The 19,970-nt window shown below is 39.8% G+C and overlaps 2 protein-coding genes across 2 annotated transcripts in view; one reads left to right on the forward strand and one right to left on the reverse strand.

Annotated features, from left to right (window-relative positions):
- The window catches only part of B3GALNT1 (beta-1,3-N-acetylgalactosaminyltransferase 1 (Globoside blood group)), a gene marked incomplete at its 3' end in the record, with an annotated part of 569,595 nt that overhangs the window by 106,522 nt on the left and 443,103 nt on the right, over positions 1–19,970 (forward strand). The gene's annotated exons all lie outside the window — the stretch shown is intronic.
- On the reverse strand, positions 7,174–17,557 carry OTOL1 (otolin 1; the record flags this gene model as incomplete). The annotated part of the gene is made up of 4 exons (XM_080696884.1): positions 7,174–8,063; positions 8,886–8,957; positions 12,088–12,177; positions 17,194–17,557. 4 exons carry the CDS (start codon positions 17,555–17,557, stop codon positions 7,174–7,176), a joined length of 1,416 nt encoding a protein of 471 aa, XP_080553010.1.

Here is a 19,970-nt window from a genome sequence, read left to right on the forward strand (position 1 = left end):
TATTGAAATATGATTTTTGTTTTCTGCCATTTTGTGTTCTGTCTACTCTTGGGTGGTTTGGTCTTTCTTCTTTACTTAAATGGCCCACTTATTAACTTCCTCTCTTCTATGCTTCTGAAGTCTGCTTCTTTTTTCTTCCTTATGGTTTATTTCTTTAAGAATTTTCTCTAGTGTTGGCTTTGAATTTATGAATTTTTTGAGATTCTGTTTATCTTGAAAGACTTTGGTTTCACCATTGATCTTGAATAGTAGTTTTGCTGGATAGATTAGTTTGGGTTGGAATTTATTTTCTTCCAGGGTCTGAATCATGTCGTACCAGTCTCTCCTAGCATTCCTGACCTGGGTTGTATAGTCTGGGGTAATTCTTATTGTTTTGCCTCTATATGTCCTTCCTTAGCGTCTATATTGGTCATTTTGGTTATTATGTGGCGTGGAGTGGTTTTTCTTTGGTCCTGTCTCAGTGGAGTTCTGTATGCCTCCTGGACTTGAAGGTTCAAGTCTCTTTCCATATTTGGAAAATTCTCTGAGATTATTTCCTTGAAGATATTACAGATGCCCTTGGTCTGTACCTCTATCCCTTCCTCAATGCCTATTATTCGTAAATTAGGACGCTTCATATTATCCCATAATTGCTGGATGTTTAGGTTTTGTTGCTGTAAAGATTTCTGTATATCGCTGACTGTGTTTTCGGTTTGAGATGTACTGTCTTCTAATATTGATATTCTGTTTTCCATTTTATCTAATCTTCCAGAATTTCTTTCTATTGCTGTCTTCATTTCACTTATTGCCTCTTTCATTTCATTCCAGACCTCTTTCTGATTCTTTTTTAGTGTTTCTAATTCACCTTTAACCTCCTCTATACTTGTTTTAAATCCTTTCATCATATTGAACATCAAGATTCTGAACTCCCCTTCTTGCATTTCTAGTAGGTCAGTATTCGTGATTTCTGCAGTCTCTTCATAATTCCTGGTTCTCATATTTATAGCATTCTCTGTCCTGTTTTTCTGATTTCTACCCATCGTTCGTGAGTACTATGCTTAGTCTAATCTTAATATTAGGAGATTAGGGGTATTGGCAAGTCAGCAGAGCCTTTCCAGTGTTGATGGTGGGTGATGTGGGAGGAGCTGGGGTGATTGGTAAAGGAGTTGGATTAGGTAGAGGATATGTTTAGGTTGAGAAAGACTTTAAGTATGATAAGGTTATATCTTGCTAGGAATGAGAGAGAGTTAACTAATAGGACTCTTGTTGTTAGTAGAGTAATTATGGATATAAGAAATACTTTGAGTATTAAACCAGGAGGTATATTATGGGGAAAAGTTTTTGGGGGAAAACGTATGTAGGTTCGTGTGGGAAGGTTTGTAAATAGGGGTGGTGGAAGGAGCAGAAAAACATAAAAAAAAAAATCCACACAAGATACCAAGACTATTGTGTAATTCAAGAAAAAGAATGGAAAACCCAATCAAAGGAGGTGAACGAAAAAAGGAGGGAAAGAGGAAGAAAGAGGAAAAAAGAACAAGAGTAAAATAAAAGGAACTATCCACTGTGTGATATCAGAAAATAAGGTAAACTATCCAATATATATATATATATATATATATATATATATATATATATATATATATATATTTAAAAAAAAAGTTAAAGTAAAAAAGTGTGGGTTAAGAAAAAAAATAAAACAGCAATATCCATACCAAAACAAAAGCACTGTAAAAGCAAAATAAAACAGAACATCCACATTAAAAGTAAAACAAACAGTCCTACTTATTTACGCATATAGAGTCAGGTCCATATATTATGTGTGTATCTGATTGCTTTGGTAGCTTTCAGAATATAATCCAATGTCTCTTAGTTTTCTTTGTACTCTATTTTTATCTTCTTAGGTCACTCTGGGTGTTTGGATACCTTTCTCTCCTTTAACTGCTTTAGGTTTATGTGTCCGGATGTCTGAGTTCAATGTTATTTGTTTCTGTACAATTCACAGGTTCTACAAAATTCCAAACTGTAGTCAGCCCCTCTGCACTCACCACCCTAGACTCCTGCCTGTGCTTCCCTACAGCAGGGGTGGAGGATGACCAAAGTATTATTGGAACCTCCCCCTGAGGTCCTGTGCAGATATTGTGGCCCGATGGATTTTCCTGTGTCTCTGGAAATTCCAGCTGGGCTAGCCGGTGTGGTCCCAAAGTGTACCCTGGGCAAAGGGATGCCGGTTCCTGGATGCCCACACTTACTTCCAGAGCTCTGCCTATTCCGAGAGTGCAGTCTAGGTGCGCTACTTTTACTGGACCCAGGTGTGAGTGGGTGCAGCTGCCTATTGCTGCTGGTATGCTCTTCCAAGGTGTATTGAGCTGTGTTCTCGCTTAGAACTAAGCATCTGGCTACCAGGTGGGTGGGAACACCCAGCGGTGGGCCAGGGGTGCAGGATAGGTGCTCACAGGTCCAGGTGCACAGGCAGTGCGCGGTGGCCAGCAATGGTCTCTGCCTCCCGCAGGACGTAGAAGGTGGGGGTGCCCCAAGGAGATTTCCAGGGCACACAGGGCTTTCGCAGCCTGGAAGGCAGGCTCTGGCAAGGTGGCGGGGGCTAGACACACAGGCAGGCTCCGATTTAGGTGTGGCAGTGGCACAGGCACTGACTACTAGCAGGGGACCGGGGCGCAGACAAGGTGCACGAGGAGAGTGCTGTGTTCTGAGGCTTGGGCCAGTGCTGGGGGGGTTGGGGCTGTGGCGCACGCTAGGACCCGCACTTTCCCTGGGCGCGCTCAGGTACCTGACTTCCTTGGTTCAGGCTTCTGTGGGAGACTTTGTGTTGTGATCCAGGTGCTGGTGAGCACACAGAATTCTGACGTGGGTGCTGCTCGCTGCTTAAGATGAGGTCCTAGGTGCGTTTTCAGTCCCGAATTATCTTGCCGCGGTAATTTCAGGCAGGCAGCTGCGCAAGCAGTTGCGCAAGCAGCCTGCCGCCGCCGCCGGGCGTTCCGATAGTATCTGCAGCAGGTCTGGTGTCCGATCTTTGTTCTTCTTCTTCTTCAAGTTCAGGGTTCTGCCGAAGTACCTGGATCTGTTTTGGTTCCTGGTATGTATTTATTTTGTTGATTAAGACACTGCTTTCTAAGTATTTGAACTTTATTTGCTTCAGCTACTGAGAAGTGCTGTGTCCCTCAGTCGCCATTTTGAATATATATATATATATATATATATATATATATATCTTTATTTTATTATTTATCCAATCCTAACTTTCTCATCAATCACACATGCACAATAGTAAATCAGTCTTCTTTGATATTTTGTTTACTGTTGGTCATATTTTAAATAAAAAAGCATATATTTCAAAGTAAGAAAAATGAACATATTTAAATAGTTGTCTGTTCGATTGATTTATAAGTTTTAAACATTTAGAAATGTTCTGTTGAACCCCATTTGCATTTTAGCCCTGCGCCTCTTATACGTTATAGGAACCCATTAAGGACATTATTGCAATAAACTAGGCAATGAATTATGGTAGGTTGATGAGGGTTGTGGCCATGAAATTGTGAGAAGTCACAGAACTCTAGATCAATTCTGAAAGAAGCATTATAAATATTTCTTGCAGCTGGGCATAGTGACACATACTTGTAATCCCAGCATTTGGGAGGCTGAGACAGGAGGATTGGGGTTCATGACCAACCTCAGCTACTTAGTGAGGCCATTTGCAACTCAGTGAGACCCTGTTTCAAAATAAAGAATAAAAAAATAGGGCTTGGAGTGTAGCTTGGAGATAGAATGCCCCTGGGTTCCATCCCCCAGTACTGCAAAAAAAAAAAAAAAAAAAAAAAATCTGGCCTGGTGTTGTGGCACATACCTGTAATCCCAGTACTTGGGAGACTGAGACTGAAGAATCCATTCAAGGCCAGCCTTAGCAACTTAGTGAGACACAGTTTCAAAGTAAAAAATAAAAAAGGCTTGGGGTGTAGCTCAAAGTTAGAATGCCCCTGGGTTTGATCCTTTAGTACCCAAAAAAAAAAAAAAACAAAGGAAAGTATTTCTGTCAGATTTATTTAAGTGCACAAGAGGAGAGCTAAATGAAACATTTTTTGGCCTTAGCAAATGGACAGAGGTTGTCACTGTTAGTTAAGGAAGAATGTAGGCGGAGCAGTCTGGAAATTTCAGAAGTTGAATTTCTTCATAGTAAGCCCGAGGTGTGAGTTTAACTCTCAGATATTTATGTAGTTTAGTACTCAGGGCTGGCATTTATGTATATGTATTTGGTGGTCATGTCTAAGCATAGAGTACCCACCATGTTTTCTTTTGTTTGTTTGCTTGCTTACTGGCTTTTAACAAAAGAGGAGACTATGTATTGAAAGATGAGAAAAACTGGCTCTTTACCCTCATGGCAGAGAGTAAAGAACCTAGACTTACCTCCCAAAGTCATTTCCCAAGCAACTGCTTTGATTAAGATACCCTGGGAAAAGCTCATACGTACCATGAATCTCAGATACTGGTCCTGACTCTTAACTTCAGACTTTCTGCAAAACGTCCACCACAAACACAGGTGTGACACTGTCTGGTCTGAAAAGTCCCACACATGCATAGTTGCTTTTCACTGGCTCTCTGCACAGTTGCCTTTTTCATGAAATGCTCTGATGTCGTTGTTTTTCTTCATCTTCCCAGGGCAGTAGGCTGTCAAACTCCCAGAACTGATCCAACCCAATGGTGGAGACAATACAAAGAAAAACTAAACATCTAAGCATAAAAACCAGAGACAAAATTCTAAATTCCTGTATCTCTTCACTCCCTAATCCTTACATTCAAAAGGAAAGAAAATTTTGAATTGTAAACATCACTGTTTTAATCTCTTGCAAATTATCTTATACTTCCTCTGACAAATACAAGCACAGCCACTACTCAAGTAATATTTCAATCTAAACAAAAAAATAACTGTTAAAGGAAGAGAGAAATGTCTGCAGTGAACTTTACCTCAGCCATCTAGGAAATCCTTGGATGAGGAATTAATGCAACATTTCTAAAATTAATATCCTACAGAACTTTGTACCACAGGGTATTATTCAATGAGCTCTAAACCTGATGGGGTCCTGCCCGTCAGTGGCGGGGCTGATCAGGAAGGTTGAGTGCCGACGGTTTAAACACAAACACACACAAGCTGGGAGTCAAGTCAAGCAGGATCTCATTTATTCCTCTCCAAACAATGTATGTATAGCACAAAACCACGAGGGGAATTTCCAATGGGGAAATAGCCTAGCCTATTGGGATAAAGATCACTAGCACGTAGTTCACAGCCAATCCCAGGCCATTCATGTGTGAGAAAGCTCCTTTAAATGGAAAAACTACTCAATCTCCCCACCCATAATGAATGGGGAAACCATGCCTTTGTAACTTCCTCCTGACGTGTCTTAGCCCCTCTTCTGGGGAAGTTCTTAAACTTTGCCTAAGGCCTAGCCTGCAGGCCTCTCAGGCCGAGGGAGGCTGCATCTCTTTAGGCGCTGTATGTACACGCCCCAACATAAACCCATGAAACACATAGGATCATTGAATGAAATGAAATTAATCTAATTTCACTTCTGTGGGAATATCAGAGACTACACTAACATGCTTTATGAATCTTTAGGACATACATAGAGAATACAGCACTTCCAAAATTTACTTGATGTGCACCCTGATTTTTCTCTAGTCATTCATAACAGCATCCAGAAATGATATTCCTCTGGACACAGATTAGAAAACATTGTTCCACACTGCATAAGGATGAGAATCTCAAACATGAATGTTTGTCCAAGTCAGCAGAGCAAGGCCAGAAATTTCCTCATCGCTCACTCCTTGGCTTGATGCACTAAGATTTGCAGATTTGCCTAACTATACCTTCATAGAACTATGTTCAGTTTGAATCTAATAAATTCACTTTTGTAAAAATCAAGCTGCTAAATTATCCAATATTCACAGTTATTAAACATTCACATTGCAAATGAATTCCCAAGCCCCCACCTGTTCCAGCAATGTTATCACTGAATAACTGGAATTAATTACTATAGAGATGACGATAATGATGCTAAAGAATTTATCCTAATTAAATGTTCTATCATGAAGAAAGGGCTGGAATTTAGATCAATAATGATTTGATTCGCTTCTTTAATCTTTTGGGGATATTCAGTTCTTGTAGGCACAATAATTGGATAAATGGTTGTATCAATCCTATGACAGAGCAATATCTTTATCACTTCTTTTTGACATTTTACCCAATACCTTACCTACATAACATAGGTTATATGGACCAATACTTATATATAATAGAAGATATTTTGGTTAGTCTTTACCACGCTTCCTGTGAGTTTTTCCTGCATTAAACTCACTTGAGAATAGTCATCTTTGGTTGGAAAATCAGAAACTGAAAAAGACATGTCATCAGCTATTAGCCTCACATTCCAAAGAAAGAAGTTACACACAGTTATATGAGATAAAATAAAGATATTCAGAAGAATACATTTATTAGTTGTAAATCTCATTCATATATTCCATACAAATATTATTTCAAATGGCATGAGGAATAACATTATAATGCTAAATGAAAATTGTCAGCTACAAAGTTAGTAAACATATGTTCTTAAATATGGATAAATATTTTTAAGGAGATGCCTTAAGATAGAGGAATAGCAATTTAATCAGCATTATGCAATGATTCAACTTTGTTATTTTTATAATCATGAAATATGGATGTTATTGTTAAAAATGCTACTCTGTTAACTGACTTATTCCACTAACCCCAACTATACTCTTTTTGTGTGTGTGTGTGTGTGTGTGTGTGTGGTACTGGGGTTCCTGGAAACCCTTCTACCTCCGGGTTACACTCCCAGACCTATTTTTATAATTTTATTTGGAAACAGGGTCTCTTGAGCCAGCGCGGCTGGCTTCTAACCTGCACGATCCTCCTGTCTTCACTTCCCAAGCGCGGGGATTACAAGCGTGCACCACCACTACCGGCTCCAACTATACTCTTCAAGACCCATTTTTTCTTTCTCTTTTTGTGGGTCTAGGGATTGAACCAGAGGCATTCTACCTCTGAGCTACATCTTCACATCTATTTTATATTTAACTTTGAAACAGGGTCTCACTAAGTTACTGAGGCAGGCTTCAAATTTGCAATCTTCCAGGTGTGTACCACAGCTTCTAGCTCAAAACTCGAATTTATGGTGATATTCCAGAAGTTTCCTCTGAGTACAAAAGAAAGCCAGTAAAAACACTATCATCCTCAGTGCTGGTATACACCCCATTCCAATCCTTTGACACTTCCAGCCATACTTGGTCTCCTACACTTAATTTGAGGATGATGAGGAGAGAGGCCTGGTCTATTTCCTGGCCATAGAGGGTTTCTCTGGACTTGAACTGCTTCTTATTCTGGGCCACCAGGCTGATTCGAGCAGGTCGGCCCCTCACGGTCACGTGGTAGGAAAAAACATATGTCCCAGGAATACTGCAGTTAAATTTCCCAGTGACAGGGCTGTAATCTCCTTGGTCGTTAGCGAGAACCTTGTCAAATTTGATAGGGATGTTGGGAGCGGGGAATGGCTTTGATAAGGCAGCACTGAAAGCTGACTGCCGGGCTCTGGGCACATCGCCCTTAGATCCCTTGAAGCCTCGAGAGCCCTTCTTCCCAATAGGACCTCGGACCCCTTTGCTCCCAAGCTCACCCTTTGGCCCAGCTGGTCCAACAAGGCCAGGAGGACCTACCTCCCCCTTTTCTCCTCTACCACCTGGATCGCCTTTGGCCCCAGGCAGACCACCTGGGCCCCTTGGGCCCTCCATCCCAGGGTCTCCCTTCTCTCCTTTCATCCCCTCCTCACCTTTTTGCCCTTTTCCTCCCAGCCCGCCATGATTTCCACAGCAGCCTTTCTGCCCCATCTCCCCCTTCTCTCCCTTGGCCCCAGGCCCTCCGTTCAGGCCTGGGGAGCCCACAGGCCCCGGGTCTCCTTTGTCTCCTTTGGTGCCGTTTCCACACGGGTCCCCCTTTGCGCCTTTTTGCCCTTCGGCTCCTGCCAAGCCGACGTTTCCTTTATCCCCCTTGAGACCAAGTCCACCTGAAATGTAAAATTAAGACAATGTTCAAGATCATATAACCTAGAGACAGTATGCTATTACTACAGAGCTTCAAATATTGGAATTAAAACCTGCTAACTTGGACCTGGTTTTCGGGTTTCCTAGGTTGTGCCTAGGAACCATAAATTCAATGAGTATTTTATAACATGCCACACACTCAGAAAGGGGAAAGTCAATGTTTCCAAGAAACAATAGTTTATTTTCATAATTTACATAGGTAGTCTGTTCTTACTTTGAAGATAATAAAAATATTTGAACTAGAGTTGCCTCCTGTATTCCATTACGCTTTGTATTTTGAATCAACTCAAGCATTCTAAATCTCCAAACCATCCATCCAAACCCCAAATCTTACCAGGATAGAGAGTGAAGCCCAGAAATATTCAGGAAATTTTTTTTTTTTCCATTTCAGCTCAACAGAGAGGGAAAGCTCAGATATTTTTACCTAGTCTCTAAACTCCTAGATTTACTCCAATCAGCACACTGAATTATTGGAAGCATGATACTGATTTATATGTCCATCTCAACTTTCTGAAAACTTTCAGTACAAAAAGAGATTAACGCCGGGCGTGGTGCCGCACCCTTGTAATCCCGCATTTGGGAGGCGGAGACAGGAGGATCACGCAGCAGTTTCGAAGCCAGCCTCGCTGGCTTAAGAGATACTGTTTCCAAATAGGTCTGGGACTGTAGACCGGAGGTAGAAGGGTTTCCTGGAACCCCAGTACCACCAAAAAAAAGAGAGAGAGCGGAGATAATTGCCTTATTACATTTATGACTCCACACAATAGAGGTAGTTCGTACTATACCTTGTTCTCCTGGTTTTCCTGGATATCCTGGAACCCCACTCATTCCTTGGTCCCCACGTTCTCCCTTTAGTCCTAAAATGATACCAAGATTAACTTTTTTCCACTATATAATTTTTGATATACCTAAAAATATATATTTCACATCCATGTCACATTTCAGTGTTTCTTCTAACCAATATGGTTTAAAGGTAAAACAACATGGAGAAAGAATTTACTGAAGATCATTAGGAGTGTTTAATTCTAACTAAAATGGTAAACCATTTAAAGGGAATCAAAAGGCAATACCAAACTAGGAACGTGGACACACACCTGTAATCCCAGTTCTTGGGCACCGAGACAAGAGGATCGTTAATTCAAGCCCAACCTCAAACCTTAGTGAGACCCTTAGGAACTTAGTGAGACCCTTTCTCAAAATAAAAAGGGTTGAAATTGTAGCTCAGAGGTAGAATTCCCCTGGGTTTAATCCCTAGCACACACACAAAAAAAATCATTGTCAATCCCTTCAAGTACAATTCACTCTACATCTCATAAAACTCATCACACCCTGCTTATATTACATATATTTGTGTTTATGTTTATTGTAGTCAGCTTTTTCATGGCTGTGACCTTAATACCTGACAAGCACAATTTAGAGGAATAAAGGTTTATTGGCTCATGGTTTGGGTATTTCAGAGGTCAGTCCATGGTTAGCCAGCTCTAAAGCAGAAGCAACTGGCTGCAGGGCCTCAAGGCATGTTGGAGAAAAAATCGACTCTCACCCCATGGTGGCAGGAAGGAGAAAGAGAGAGGGAGTTAAGGAGAGAGAGAGAGAGAGAGAGAGAGAGAGAGAGAGAGAGAGAGAGAGAGAGAGAGAGAGTGTTGTGTCCCTGGACACAGTCCCCAAGGCCATATGCCCCAGTGATCCATTTCCAGCCACTCTACCTCGAACCTGGCTTCATTTTCATTGCCTAACAAGTGAGCTTTTCTGGGGGACATTTTATATCCAACTTTAATAATTAAAAAATAGTGAAAAGGCTGGGTGTTCAGATACTTGCCGTACCATCATAACATAGATTTTATATTGGGCCTGAGTAGAAGTTCCTCCTGCTACAGTAGAACTATACTGTTACAGACTCATTTCATTGTAAATGGCAATAGCTAATTTGTATGGAGAATTTATTGTTCCAAGCTCTTATGAGTTTAAATTATGTTTTTAATATTTATTTACTCATATGTTTACTAAATAAAATTTTCAGTTGATATTAATACCACCTCTTATATAACAGGATGGTTCATATAACAACACATTTCATCCATTACAGAGTTTATAGCATCTTCCCATCAAGAACAGTTGGGAAGATATTTTTGTGATGACTTTTATCACAGAAGAAATTGAAGTGTGGAAAAAAAGTTTATGTTTATACAGACTAACATGACCGCATATAACCTTGTTTGTCACCAGTCTGACAATTCTAATATTTATGATATGACTAACACTTTCCACTTCCTTTTTGTCAAGGAGAAGGAAATCCTAGATCAAATATAAAATGATAAGAATAAGTTCCCTCTAATTTCACAAAACCAACTAAAGAAATCCCACCATAGGTCACCTTAAGAATCTAACTCTTCTGTGACTGTTCCAACTATAACACAAAATTTGGAAATTAACTCAGAGATCCAGGAAAATATTTGGGTGCATTTTGAAAGACCCATACTCTGAATGGAAGTGAAAGACCCATTCCAGTCCCAATCCTTGTCAATCATCGAAGATTGACCTTCATTCAAGGATTTGGGGTTCTCAAGTTTATTTAAGGGGTTTAACTACTTACACTGAATTTACTCAATCAAATACTGCTTAACCAGAAAGCAGTCATTCAACTCATTTATTTCTCTTAACTTTCAGTCTTAACCAAGAGTCCAAGCTAAGTCTGAAAGTAAAAGGAAAGTAGAGTTGCCACTTTATATAGAGACTGGCTGAATGAATTTCTACTTTGATCCTCCATCAAAGCATATTCTTAAGAACCTTATGGTACTTCCCCGTATTTTCTTCTACTTCCAGAAGTCAAGCTTCCAGAATGTATGAATCACTGGGGAGGCTCATCACTCATCTTTCTTTCACAGGGTTTTCTGCTAGCATAATTCAGCGACAAAAGGATTAAATGCTTCCGAGAATAAAAATTGCATCACTGACAAGAGCAAAGTAGTTCTCTCTTACCTTAGCATCTTTTGTCAGTAATTACTGCACTGAATGTTCCAGCAGAAATGACTTAGGCAGTTCCCAAGCCATGTGGAGAGTGATATATAGATGATATTAGGTCTTTTGACGTGTGACACTGAGGCTAAAACATTGAACTTGATGGATAGATGGTATTTCTATACAGGCTGCCAGTATCCACTGAGGAATTTCTCAATGTCCTAGGGAATCTGTAATCTTTCCTCAGTCCCTACAAGCACTTAACCAACAGGGATTTCCTGGGGTATAAAGCCTTCTTTACTGTTACACTTATGGAATTATAAAATTTCTGAGCTGGAAAAGATCTATGAAAGTCTTCAAAACTATAAATAGTTGTTGATAGTAAATAGCCTAGAAATATCTATTCTGTTGTCCTCAATTTCCAGGCAAGATAAAGTCTCTGTTCTCAGCTTAATACTTCTGTTTTCAGTTATGTTTCTGCTCTCCATCAACTGCCTCTAGTTGCAGAGTGACCCACAGTAAATACTGAACTCTCTTTAGAAAGTAGGCAATACCCCTACGCTAACAGTCTAGAGCTTTGCCTGCTTTCATCGGTTCTATCTAGTATGAAATTAATTGCACTGAAAGAAAGAGCCCACATAGAGTGTATAGTAAAGGACCCTTCTTCCCCTGAGACTGACTGTGGCTTGTAGTCACTGGGTCAGCCAGGTAGCCAATGAAAAACAGAAAAACTGTGTGTGTGTGTGTGTGTGTGTGTGTGTGTGTGTGTGTGTGTGTGTGCAAGAGAGAGAGAGAGAGAGAGAGAGAGAGAGAGAGAGAGAGAGAGAGATGTTCCCAGATCCTTTTCAAATTTCTTAATTGGCTACTTATAAAGTTAATAGTTCTATTTTAAACTAGCTAATTATATTCTTTACATTTCTTAAAAAATTGACCCACCTTCAGGAACCTAATGACTTTGCAAATTACTCTCCTTAAAAATGATACAGAATACCCGTGAAGTTCTCATATGAAATGAAATGAATTACCTACCCTTTTCTCCTTTCTGGCCTTTTGAGCCTTGAGGTCCAATGACTCCTGGTGGTCCTGGAATCCCCATATTACCATCCTCTCCTTTAGGACCTAAAAGTGGGGTTTTAAGACCATCAAGACAGAAAAGTTCTCTGTTGAAATTCATTAGTTTCAGAGAGCAGGGAAATAGTCATTTTATTGAAACCAATAACTGTCAATGTCCTAATGATAAAATCTGTAGAAAACCACCTGCTATAGAGTTCTAAGGCAAAGATACTTTTGCCTGATTTGCAATTCTGTACTACCTGAATAGATAAATTGGGCCTATTAGTACTTGTCACTGTATTCATGACAGTGATCAAATGATTCAGGGAAGCAGCGCTGTATCAAACAAGAACAGAATGATTATCTGACACTTATGCTCATATGGACCACACTTTCAAATTAGAAGCAACAACATGGTACCTAGCACTTTTAGATGACCCTTTCATTCACTTAGAAGCCATTTTTGAGGATTTCTATACACAAACCACCCTACTAGGTGTTAGGAATAAACCATCAGTCTGTCAACAGTCCCTAACCCCACAAAGATGGAATTCTATGAAGGATAAACATTGAATAAACAATCATGCAAGTGAGTCAAAATTGCCACACTTCAGGTGATGGTACCAAAAAAAAAAAAAAATTGGAAAAGTCCTATTTTAAGAATGGTAAAAAGAACCTAACTTACAGTTATGTAATCACTCCCTGAGAAAATGGCATTAAGCAAGGACCCAAGTAATACACTAGGATTTCCTGAAGAAAAACAAAAATAGCAGGTGATTATTTACATAAAAACAAGAATTTTTTTTTTAAGTGGTGTTTTTAAATAACAGGAAAATAAGAGCTGGGCATGGTGGTACATGCCTGTAATCTTTTTTTTTTCTTTTTTTGCGGGTCTGGGGATGGAACCCAGGGGCATTTGACCTCTGAGCTTCACCCCCTGCCCTATTTTTTATTCTTTATTTTGAAACTGGGTCTCACTTAGTTACAGAGGGCCTCACTAAGTAGCTGAGGCTGTCCGCGAACCGCGATCCTCCAGGTCTCAGCCTCCCTAATGCTGAGATTACAAGCATGTGCCACCACGCCCGGCTACATGCCTGTAATCTTAGTACTTGGGAAGCTGAGACAGGAAGATCGCAAGTTCAAAGCTATCTTTAGCAACTTAGTGAGACCCTATTTCAAAATAAAAAACAAAAATGGCTGGGAGTGTAGCTCAGAGGTAGAAAAGGCCTGGACTTTTCTACCCACTTTGGTATTTTCTACCCAATACCAAAATAAAAAAAAAAAAAGTGGAAGTTGTGCTCAAGGCTGAGAGGAGACTGAGAGGCAGGTAGTGGTGAGATCAAGGCTCAAACCTCATTGTTCTCCCTGACCGTCCAAGCACTGCAGTTCCTCTGTCTCATCTAAACCACACAGGCACCTGAACCGAGGGTAATTATCCTTTCTGCATCTCCCATTGTGTTTTGAGGCATAAGACTCGCTTCCCAATTGGAACGATGTAGGGCCCACTTCTTTGAAAGTCATATCAGTAAGTGTACCTGATGAAATTATATCTCATCTTAATTAATATAATTAAGGCTGATGGAATGGAGGATATTATATTTAATAGAATTCCTCTCTTAAAGGATGTTGTATTTGTTTGGAAGGAAATCTTTAATAAATTGCTCACAATGGAGGTTAAGGAGGAGGCAGGCTCAGATGACCACAGGCGATGTTTAAGCTCCTCTGCCTGGAGAAGACAAGGATTGCAGGAGTAGAGGAACAGAGAGAGAAGAGGCCAAGGAAGAGCGACAGGAGCAAGGAAGATGGCCAACTACAATTTACAATGCAATGTCTCCCCGGCCAAGGCCTCCAAAGCTCCGATGTGGTTATACTTTTAAGGGAAATGTGCCCAGGCTGGCGTAGAGGGCACACAACTGCACATGAGGACATGAGGGGAGGAAGGTTCCCCTTATATCTAGGTATGATGGACATCTATGTTTGATTTGTGTAAACACCGCAGGGCTAAACATAAAGGCTGAGGCTTCAAGGTACACAAATTGGCTTGTGTTTTTTGGTTTTTGGTTTTCAGTTTTTCGTTTTTTGTTTTGTGATACTAGGGATGGAACCCAGGGGCATTCTACCTCCAAGCTACACCCTCAGTCTTATTTTTTCTTCTTTATGTTGAAACAGGGTCTCACTGAGTTGTAAAGGGACTCATTAAATAGTAGCTGAGGCTGTTTGCGAACCACGATCCTCCTGACTCAGCCTCCCAGATGCTGGGATTACAAGCGTCCGCCACCACGCCATGCTTAGAAATTGGTTTTGATTCCAGTTTCTATACTTACATGTTCTATAATGTCTAGTTTTTCAAAACACCCCTTAAACTTTGATGAGATCATCAGGTTAAATGTAATATTTTAACCTTTTTACAAGTATTAGAAATGCTACTAAAAGTCTAACTATTCATGACATGGAGTACCTATTATTATAATTGAACTAAAGAGAGAAACCAGAGATAAAACTTTAAATAAATGGAATTTTACCTGTTCTGGCTATTAGATATATCTGAATACTCCAAGATATGTTTCTTCTGAAGCTTTATAAAGTTAGACTCATGACTTCTAAAAGTACATGGTGGTACACATATTAAATACCAGTACTTGGGAAGCTGAGAAAAGAGAATCTCAGTTTAAGGCCAGCCTCAGCAACATCATGAAAACTTGTAGATGATAGACTGAAGGTGCCAAGGTTCAACTCCCAGTACCACATACACAGAAAAGTAGATAATGCAAAATGTGATGACTATTTTATGTGTGTGTTTGTGTGTTCATGTGACCAAGGACTAAAAATTAATGAAGAAAAATTAGAACGGTTGGATTTGAGTATGTTTATTTTTCTTTTTCACATTTTGTTCAATGCTGCTCTTATGCTAGATTTCTTATGAGAGGAAGAAAGAGAGAAAAAAGAAGAGAGGGAGAAAAGGGCCAGAGGAGAGGAAGAAATGATGTCTTCTAAAACACTAGTAAAGCTGGAATAAATACCTCTGAATCTCAAAAATAGAATCCTCTCATACAGGTTCAGAGCATTCCATAAGACAGAATCATACTCCTACCATGGCTCACTGGAAAAATGAGAATAGTTTATTGAACATTTATTTTCTTCCAGGCACCACACTGAATTCTTGAATGTATTACCTCCTTACTGATGATTCCAATGTCATTTTTATCCAATTTTACAATTTTGAAAACTGAAATGTAAATAAGTAATGATGCTTCCCTATGTTTAAGACCACAATAGACTCCATATTCTGAGCCATTAAGCACTTTGTTTTATGGCAGAACCAGACTGAGACAGATGGACTCTCCAGCAGGGTAACAACTTCACTTACCTTCAAAGCACTTGTCACATGAATTCATTTCTTTTTATCTGGCACTGAGAATTGAACTCAGGGTTTCTCTACCTCCGAGCTACACCCTTCCAGCCCTATTTTATTTTTTTTACTTTCAAACAGGATCTCCCTAAATTGCTGAGGCTGGCCTCAAACCTACGATCCTCCTATCTCACCCTCCCAAGTATTGGGATTACAGGCATGGCCACCGTGCCTGGTGACATATGGATTTAGAAGAGAGGGTGGGTCAGAATAACCCAGTCAATCCCACCATTGGATGAAATAAAAAGACCTGATGTCGCAGACCTCAGAGCTTGAAAAGCAGCTCAGCAGACAGCTGTGCTACTTGTCTTTGTTTGTAGGGTTTCCATGCCCAAGCAGCTTGCCAGCTGAATATGAGGCTAGGAGAAGTTCTGGTAAATATGACTTTCCCAGACTCATGGCTTTTCCAATAACATCTTAGCAACCCTGTAATCTTGGCGCCCCAGGCCACCCCCATCTCCTTTACCCCTTAATTCAGCTCTGTATAAATACTGGGCATATTTCTCAAAAGATCCCTACAATGGGAGAAAATGAATGAAAAGCTTGTGAAGATGCAAAATTACTGATTTCATAACTTTAAATTCTTTGGACAAAATGCAGCAAAGATTTGCATATATATATTTTTTCTTTAGGAAGGGTGAATTTGAAATTGACATCCTGATCTTAATTTTACCTTGAATTCTCACCACTATGTGACATGTAAAAGTCAAAATGCATTACAATAAAAATGAGAGTATAGTCATTATGTATATATTAAAGACATCTGAAATTTTGAAATACATAACCCACAGCGTTCAATGGAGAAAATTGCCGGGCAAGGATGCAGTGTTGCTTTAGAATTTCAATGAGAAGCAAACTGAATCCCACACTTCATTCTCCACCTCACAGGCATCCCATTTCTAATCCTAACTACAAATAACACTCAAAAAATCCATCAGTCAGCACACATTCTTACCAAGCAATGGAATTTTCATCTAACTTTTTAAATCAGCCGTTAATGAAAAGACTGTCCTGGTAATAAGCCTGTACAACATGTAGGGCTTTAGCGCCAGTGCTGGAGTTGGAAGCCTCTACCTTGGCTCCAGCGAGCCCTGCCCAATAGAACTTTCTGCAATGATAAAAATGTCCTGTAATATTGGTGATCCTCAATAAAATAGCCACTGGCCACACGTGGCTCTTGGGCATTTGAAATGCAGCTGTGATCATTGTGCTGAATTTCTTATCTTATTTAATTTTAATTTATTATTTATTAATAACCACACATGTGGCTGGTGGCTACCACATCGGGCAGCACAGCAGTCATCTTCAAGTGTCACAGTGTTACATCCAGGCCTGTTGCCATTCGCATGACTGTATAGATAGTTCTGGCACAATTCCATGCCCTGACCCATCTCTCCAAAGATGTACAAGTGAGGAAAGAGGGGAGGGGGAAAGGAGGCTTAAGAAAGGAAACATACCAAATAATATTATGTTCAAATATGAAGATATTACTCCCAACCTTCCTAGCATGTATGGAAAGGAAGAGAGAACCACACCGAAAGATGTCGTATATGCATCTGTCAATGAGTCACTTTGAATCTCACCATGATGTATTCTATGGCACCAATAAAATTCTACAAAAAAAAGAAGGAGATGTACAGATAAGGAACATGGTTCTCTGTATTTTCAAATACCTGGTTTTCCAGTCTTTCCAGGTTCTCCTTTCTGTCCAGCAACGGGTAAACAGCAATGGCAGCAATTCAAAATGAAGCCATCTGTGTCTAGAGTAAAGTTCTCAGAGGGAGAGAGAGTGGCAGTGCCCAGGGCTGACTCCAGTGCTGGAGGGCCAGTGAGCGGCTGTGCCGTCGCAGGCATGTCTCTGGAGGGTTTTCCCTCTTCTGCTGCAGGTGAACCACTGGATGGCTTCAGGACACTGGGCATCTCTTTTCCCTCAGATTTCTTCGTAAATTTGGCATATGGTGTGGTCTTTGCTACTGTATCTATACCAACAATAGCCAAAATAGATAAAAGGGCACAAAGCCAAGGAAACATCCACATAGTTGAGGCTAGAAGGAAAACAGGAATAGGAAAATATACACATTTTATATGAGTTTCAAATGAAAAGACTATGTGACATAGACAGATACTTTCATGAAAGAAAAATATGCATATATAAACCAGAAAAACAAACAGTATTATGCACAATATAGAATAATATACTGTTGATACATTTTATATGCAAATGTGTGCTTGAATCAGAGCAGAATATTTTATTTACTGGAAGTATTTATGATAGGAACACTTTGCCGCAGATCTCCTTTCTGGTGGTTTTCTCAGTGTTACATGTTCTAAAGCTGTGTTCTCAATCCTTCAAATTATCTTGCCAAATAGCAAACATAATCTATAATAAATGCAACATGACTTAATGGCTTATGTACCCTGTGGAAAACAAATATGTCTAATTTCTTGACTGACCTTACTCAGATTTATAGGAATCAAATACATCTGTATTAGATGGAGATGAAAAATATTGAGCTGAATAGTTTATTCCAGCAAACTCAATTATTTCAAGAAAAAATACTGGCGAAATAGTCTTTAAATCTACAAGGGATAATGGTCCTGTTGTGAGAGCACTCTCTTGGAATCTATTATAATAAATGGAGAGAGAGAGACAAATGAAAAATCATAAATTTGAATATATGATGTTCTTAGATTCTTTATATGACACTTAACTCTCCAACTCTTTGCTCTATAATTTGGGAAATTTTTTCTGAAAATTCACATTTACCTTTGTATTATTTCAATGGATCAAAGTGTGGTTATTCTTATTAAGGTTTTTTTTAATTAATATACAAAGCAATATGATATAAGGTCCCCAGTGAGGTGAAATAGTGATAGTTCACAGTATTTTACTCCCTATCAACTGCCAGCAGCCTAGTGTCTATTAACAAACAGCTAGCCAAGGTTAGAAATAAGTGGTTTTTGATAAAAAGGAAGGAGTAATTAGATTAATTAGTAACAAAATAAAGGGAAGGAAAATAAATATATGTTTTTTTAAAACCTACTACCTGTGAGTCCCTTCAGTTCAATCAGTTCTCAAAATAGCCATGCCAGGTAGGTGACATATTGTTATTCATTTTCACAGATGAGGAAGCAGGCACCAAGGGGTTACAGACCTTGCCCAAGGTCACATAACCAGTAAAGTATGGATTTAGGACTTAAATCCAAGTCTCTTTAATTTCAAATCCTAAACCCTCTCTACAAATCATGTGGCATTTACAAGGATGGGATTAAAGAACAATAAATCCAAGGGTAGCTCAATGGAACGGAGCTGTGGAGGAGACGGATATAAATCAAAGCAGATGAGAAAAGACAAAGATAGGATGCTTCCTTTCCAAAATCATATAAAAATGTTAACTTTCCTTCAAGTTGTCTTTGCTACCGTATTCATCTATGCGACCGATATTTAGGGAATATCAAGAATTCCTCAAGGGTTGAGAAACTGAATGTCATGACGCCAAGCATAAACCCTTGTCTCTGTCCTTTGGGAGATTATTGACTCATAAAGAGAGATAAAGGGAAACAAGAGCAAAGAGAGGATATGTGAAGGAGAGCGGATCGCACGGCCTCTGTCTCAACACAGACCCCTCTCACCATGCCCAACGCCTCCCAGCACCAGTGCTGGAAACACAGTTACCATGCATCAGCCAGCCGAATCCAGCCCCAGCAAAAACCAGACAGTGGAATATTGTTTACATTTAAAATAACTGAACTTTCATTAGCTCATACAATTACATTCAATAAAGCAATCATTTATTCAACAAATGAGTATTTGAACACTTAAGGAGTCCTGCACCAGCTCCTAGAATAGGAAGATAAAACCCAGCTCCATTCCTAAGGGATACTTTTCTGCAGTAAACATCCAAATAGCAGGCCCACATCTTTAGGCTATAGATAAATAGATCGGCAAAAGGCCCCAAGTGAAATATTATTAGTGGCTTCTAGAAGAAGCATTGGGGTTTGCAGAATGCTGATAGTTAATGCTCCAGGATATTTACTATGTAAAAGGGAGGTCATGTGGGAAAATAACCTTTCTTTTTTTCCTTGCTAGAATGTACCTGTGTTATTCATCCATATATTGGAGGCATGCTTTGACTCTGCAAGCATATACTGTAATGGGACCTTAGTACACCAGTACTGAGGGGGCCGAGCAAGAGATAGGCTGAGGGACAAAGAAGAAAGCAATCAGAATTGAGAATCTGGCAGGCATTGTTCCCCAGGTATGCCACACAAGAACCACTCAAGATACGTCTTACGGTGCCCACTTAATGGGCTATAAAATAGAAGCAGAGAAGATAAGTAGCCTTCCCAGAATCTCAGTGCTAGGAAGAAGTGGAAATAGGGTTCAAATATAGATCCACTGGACCCTTAAAGTCTGCCCACACACTTCCCACTGTGGCAGGCCACGGGT

The sequence above is a fragment of the Muscardinus avellanarius genome, assembly GCF_963383645.1.
Source record: "Muscardinus avellanarius genome assembly, chromosome: 5".
In the NCBI taxonomy this organism is placed as follows: domain Eukaryota; kingdom Metazoa; phylum Chordata; class Mammalia; order Rodentia; family Gliridae; genus Muscardinus; species Muscardinus avellanarius.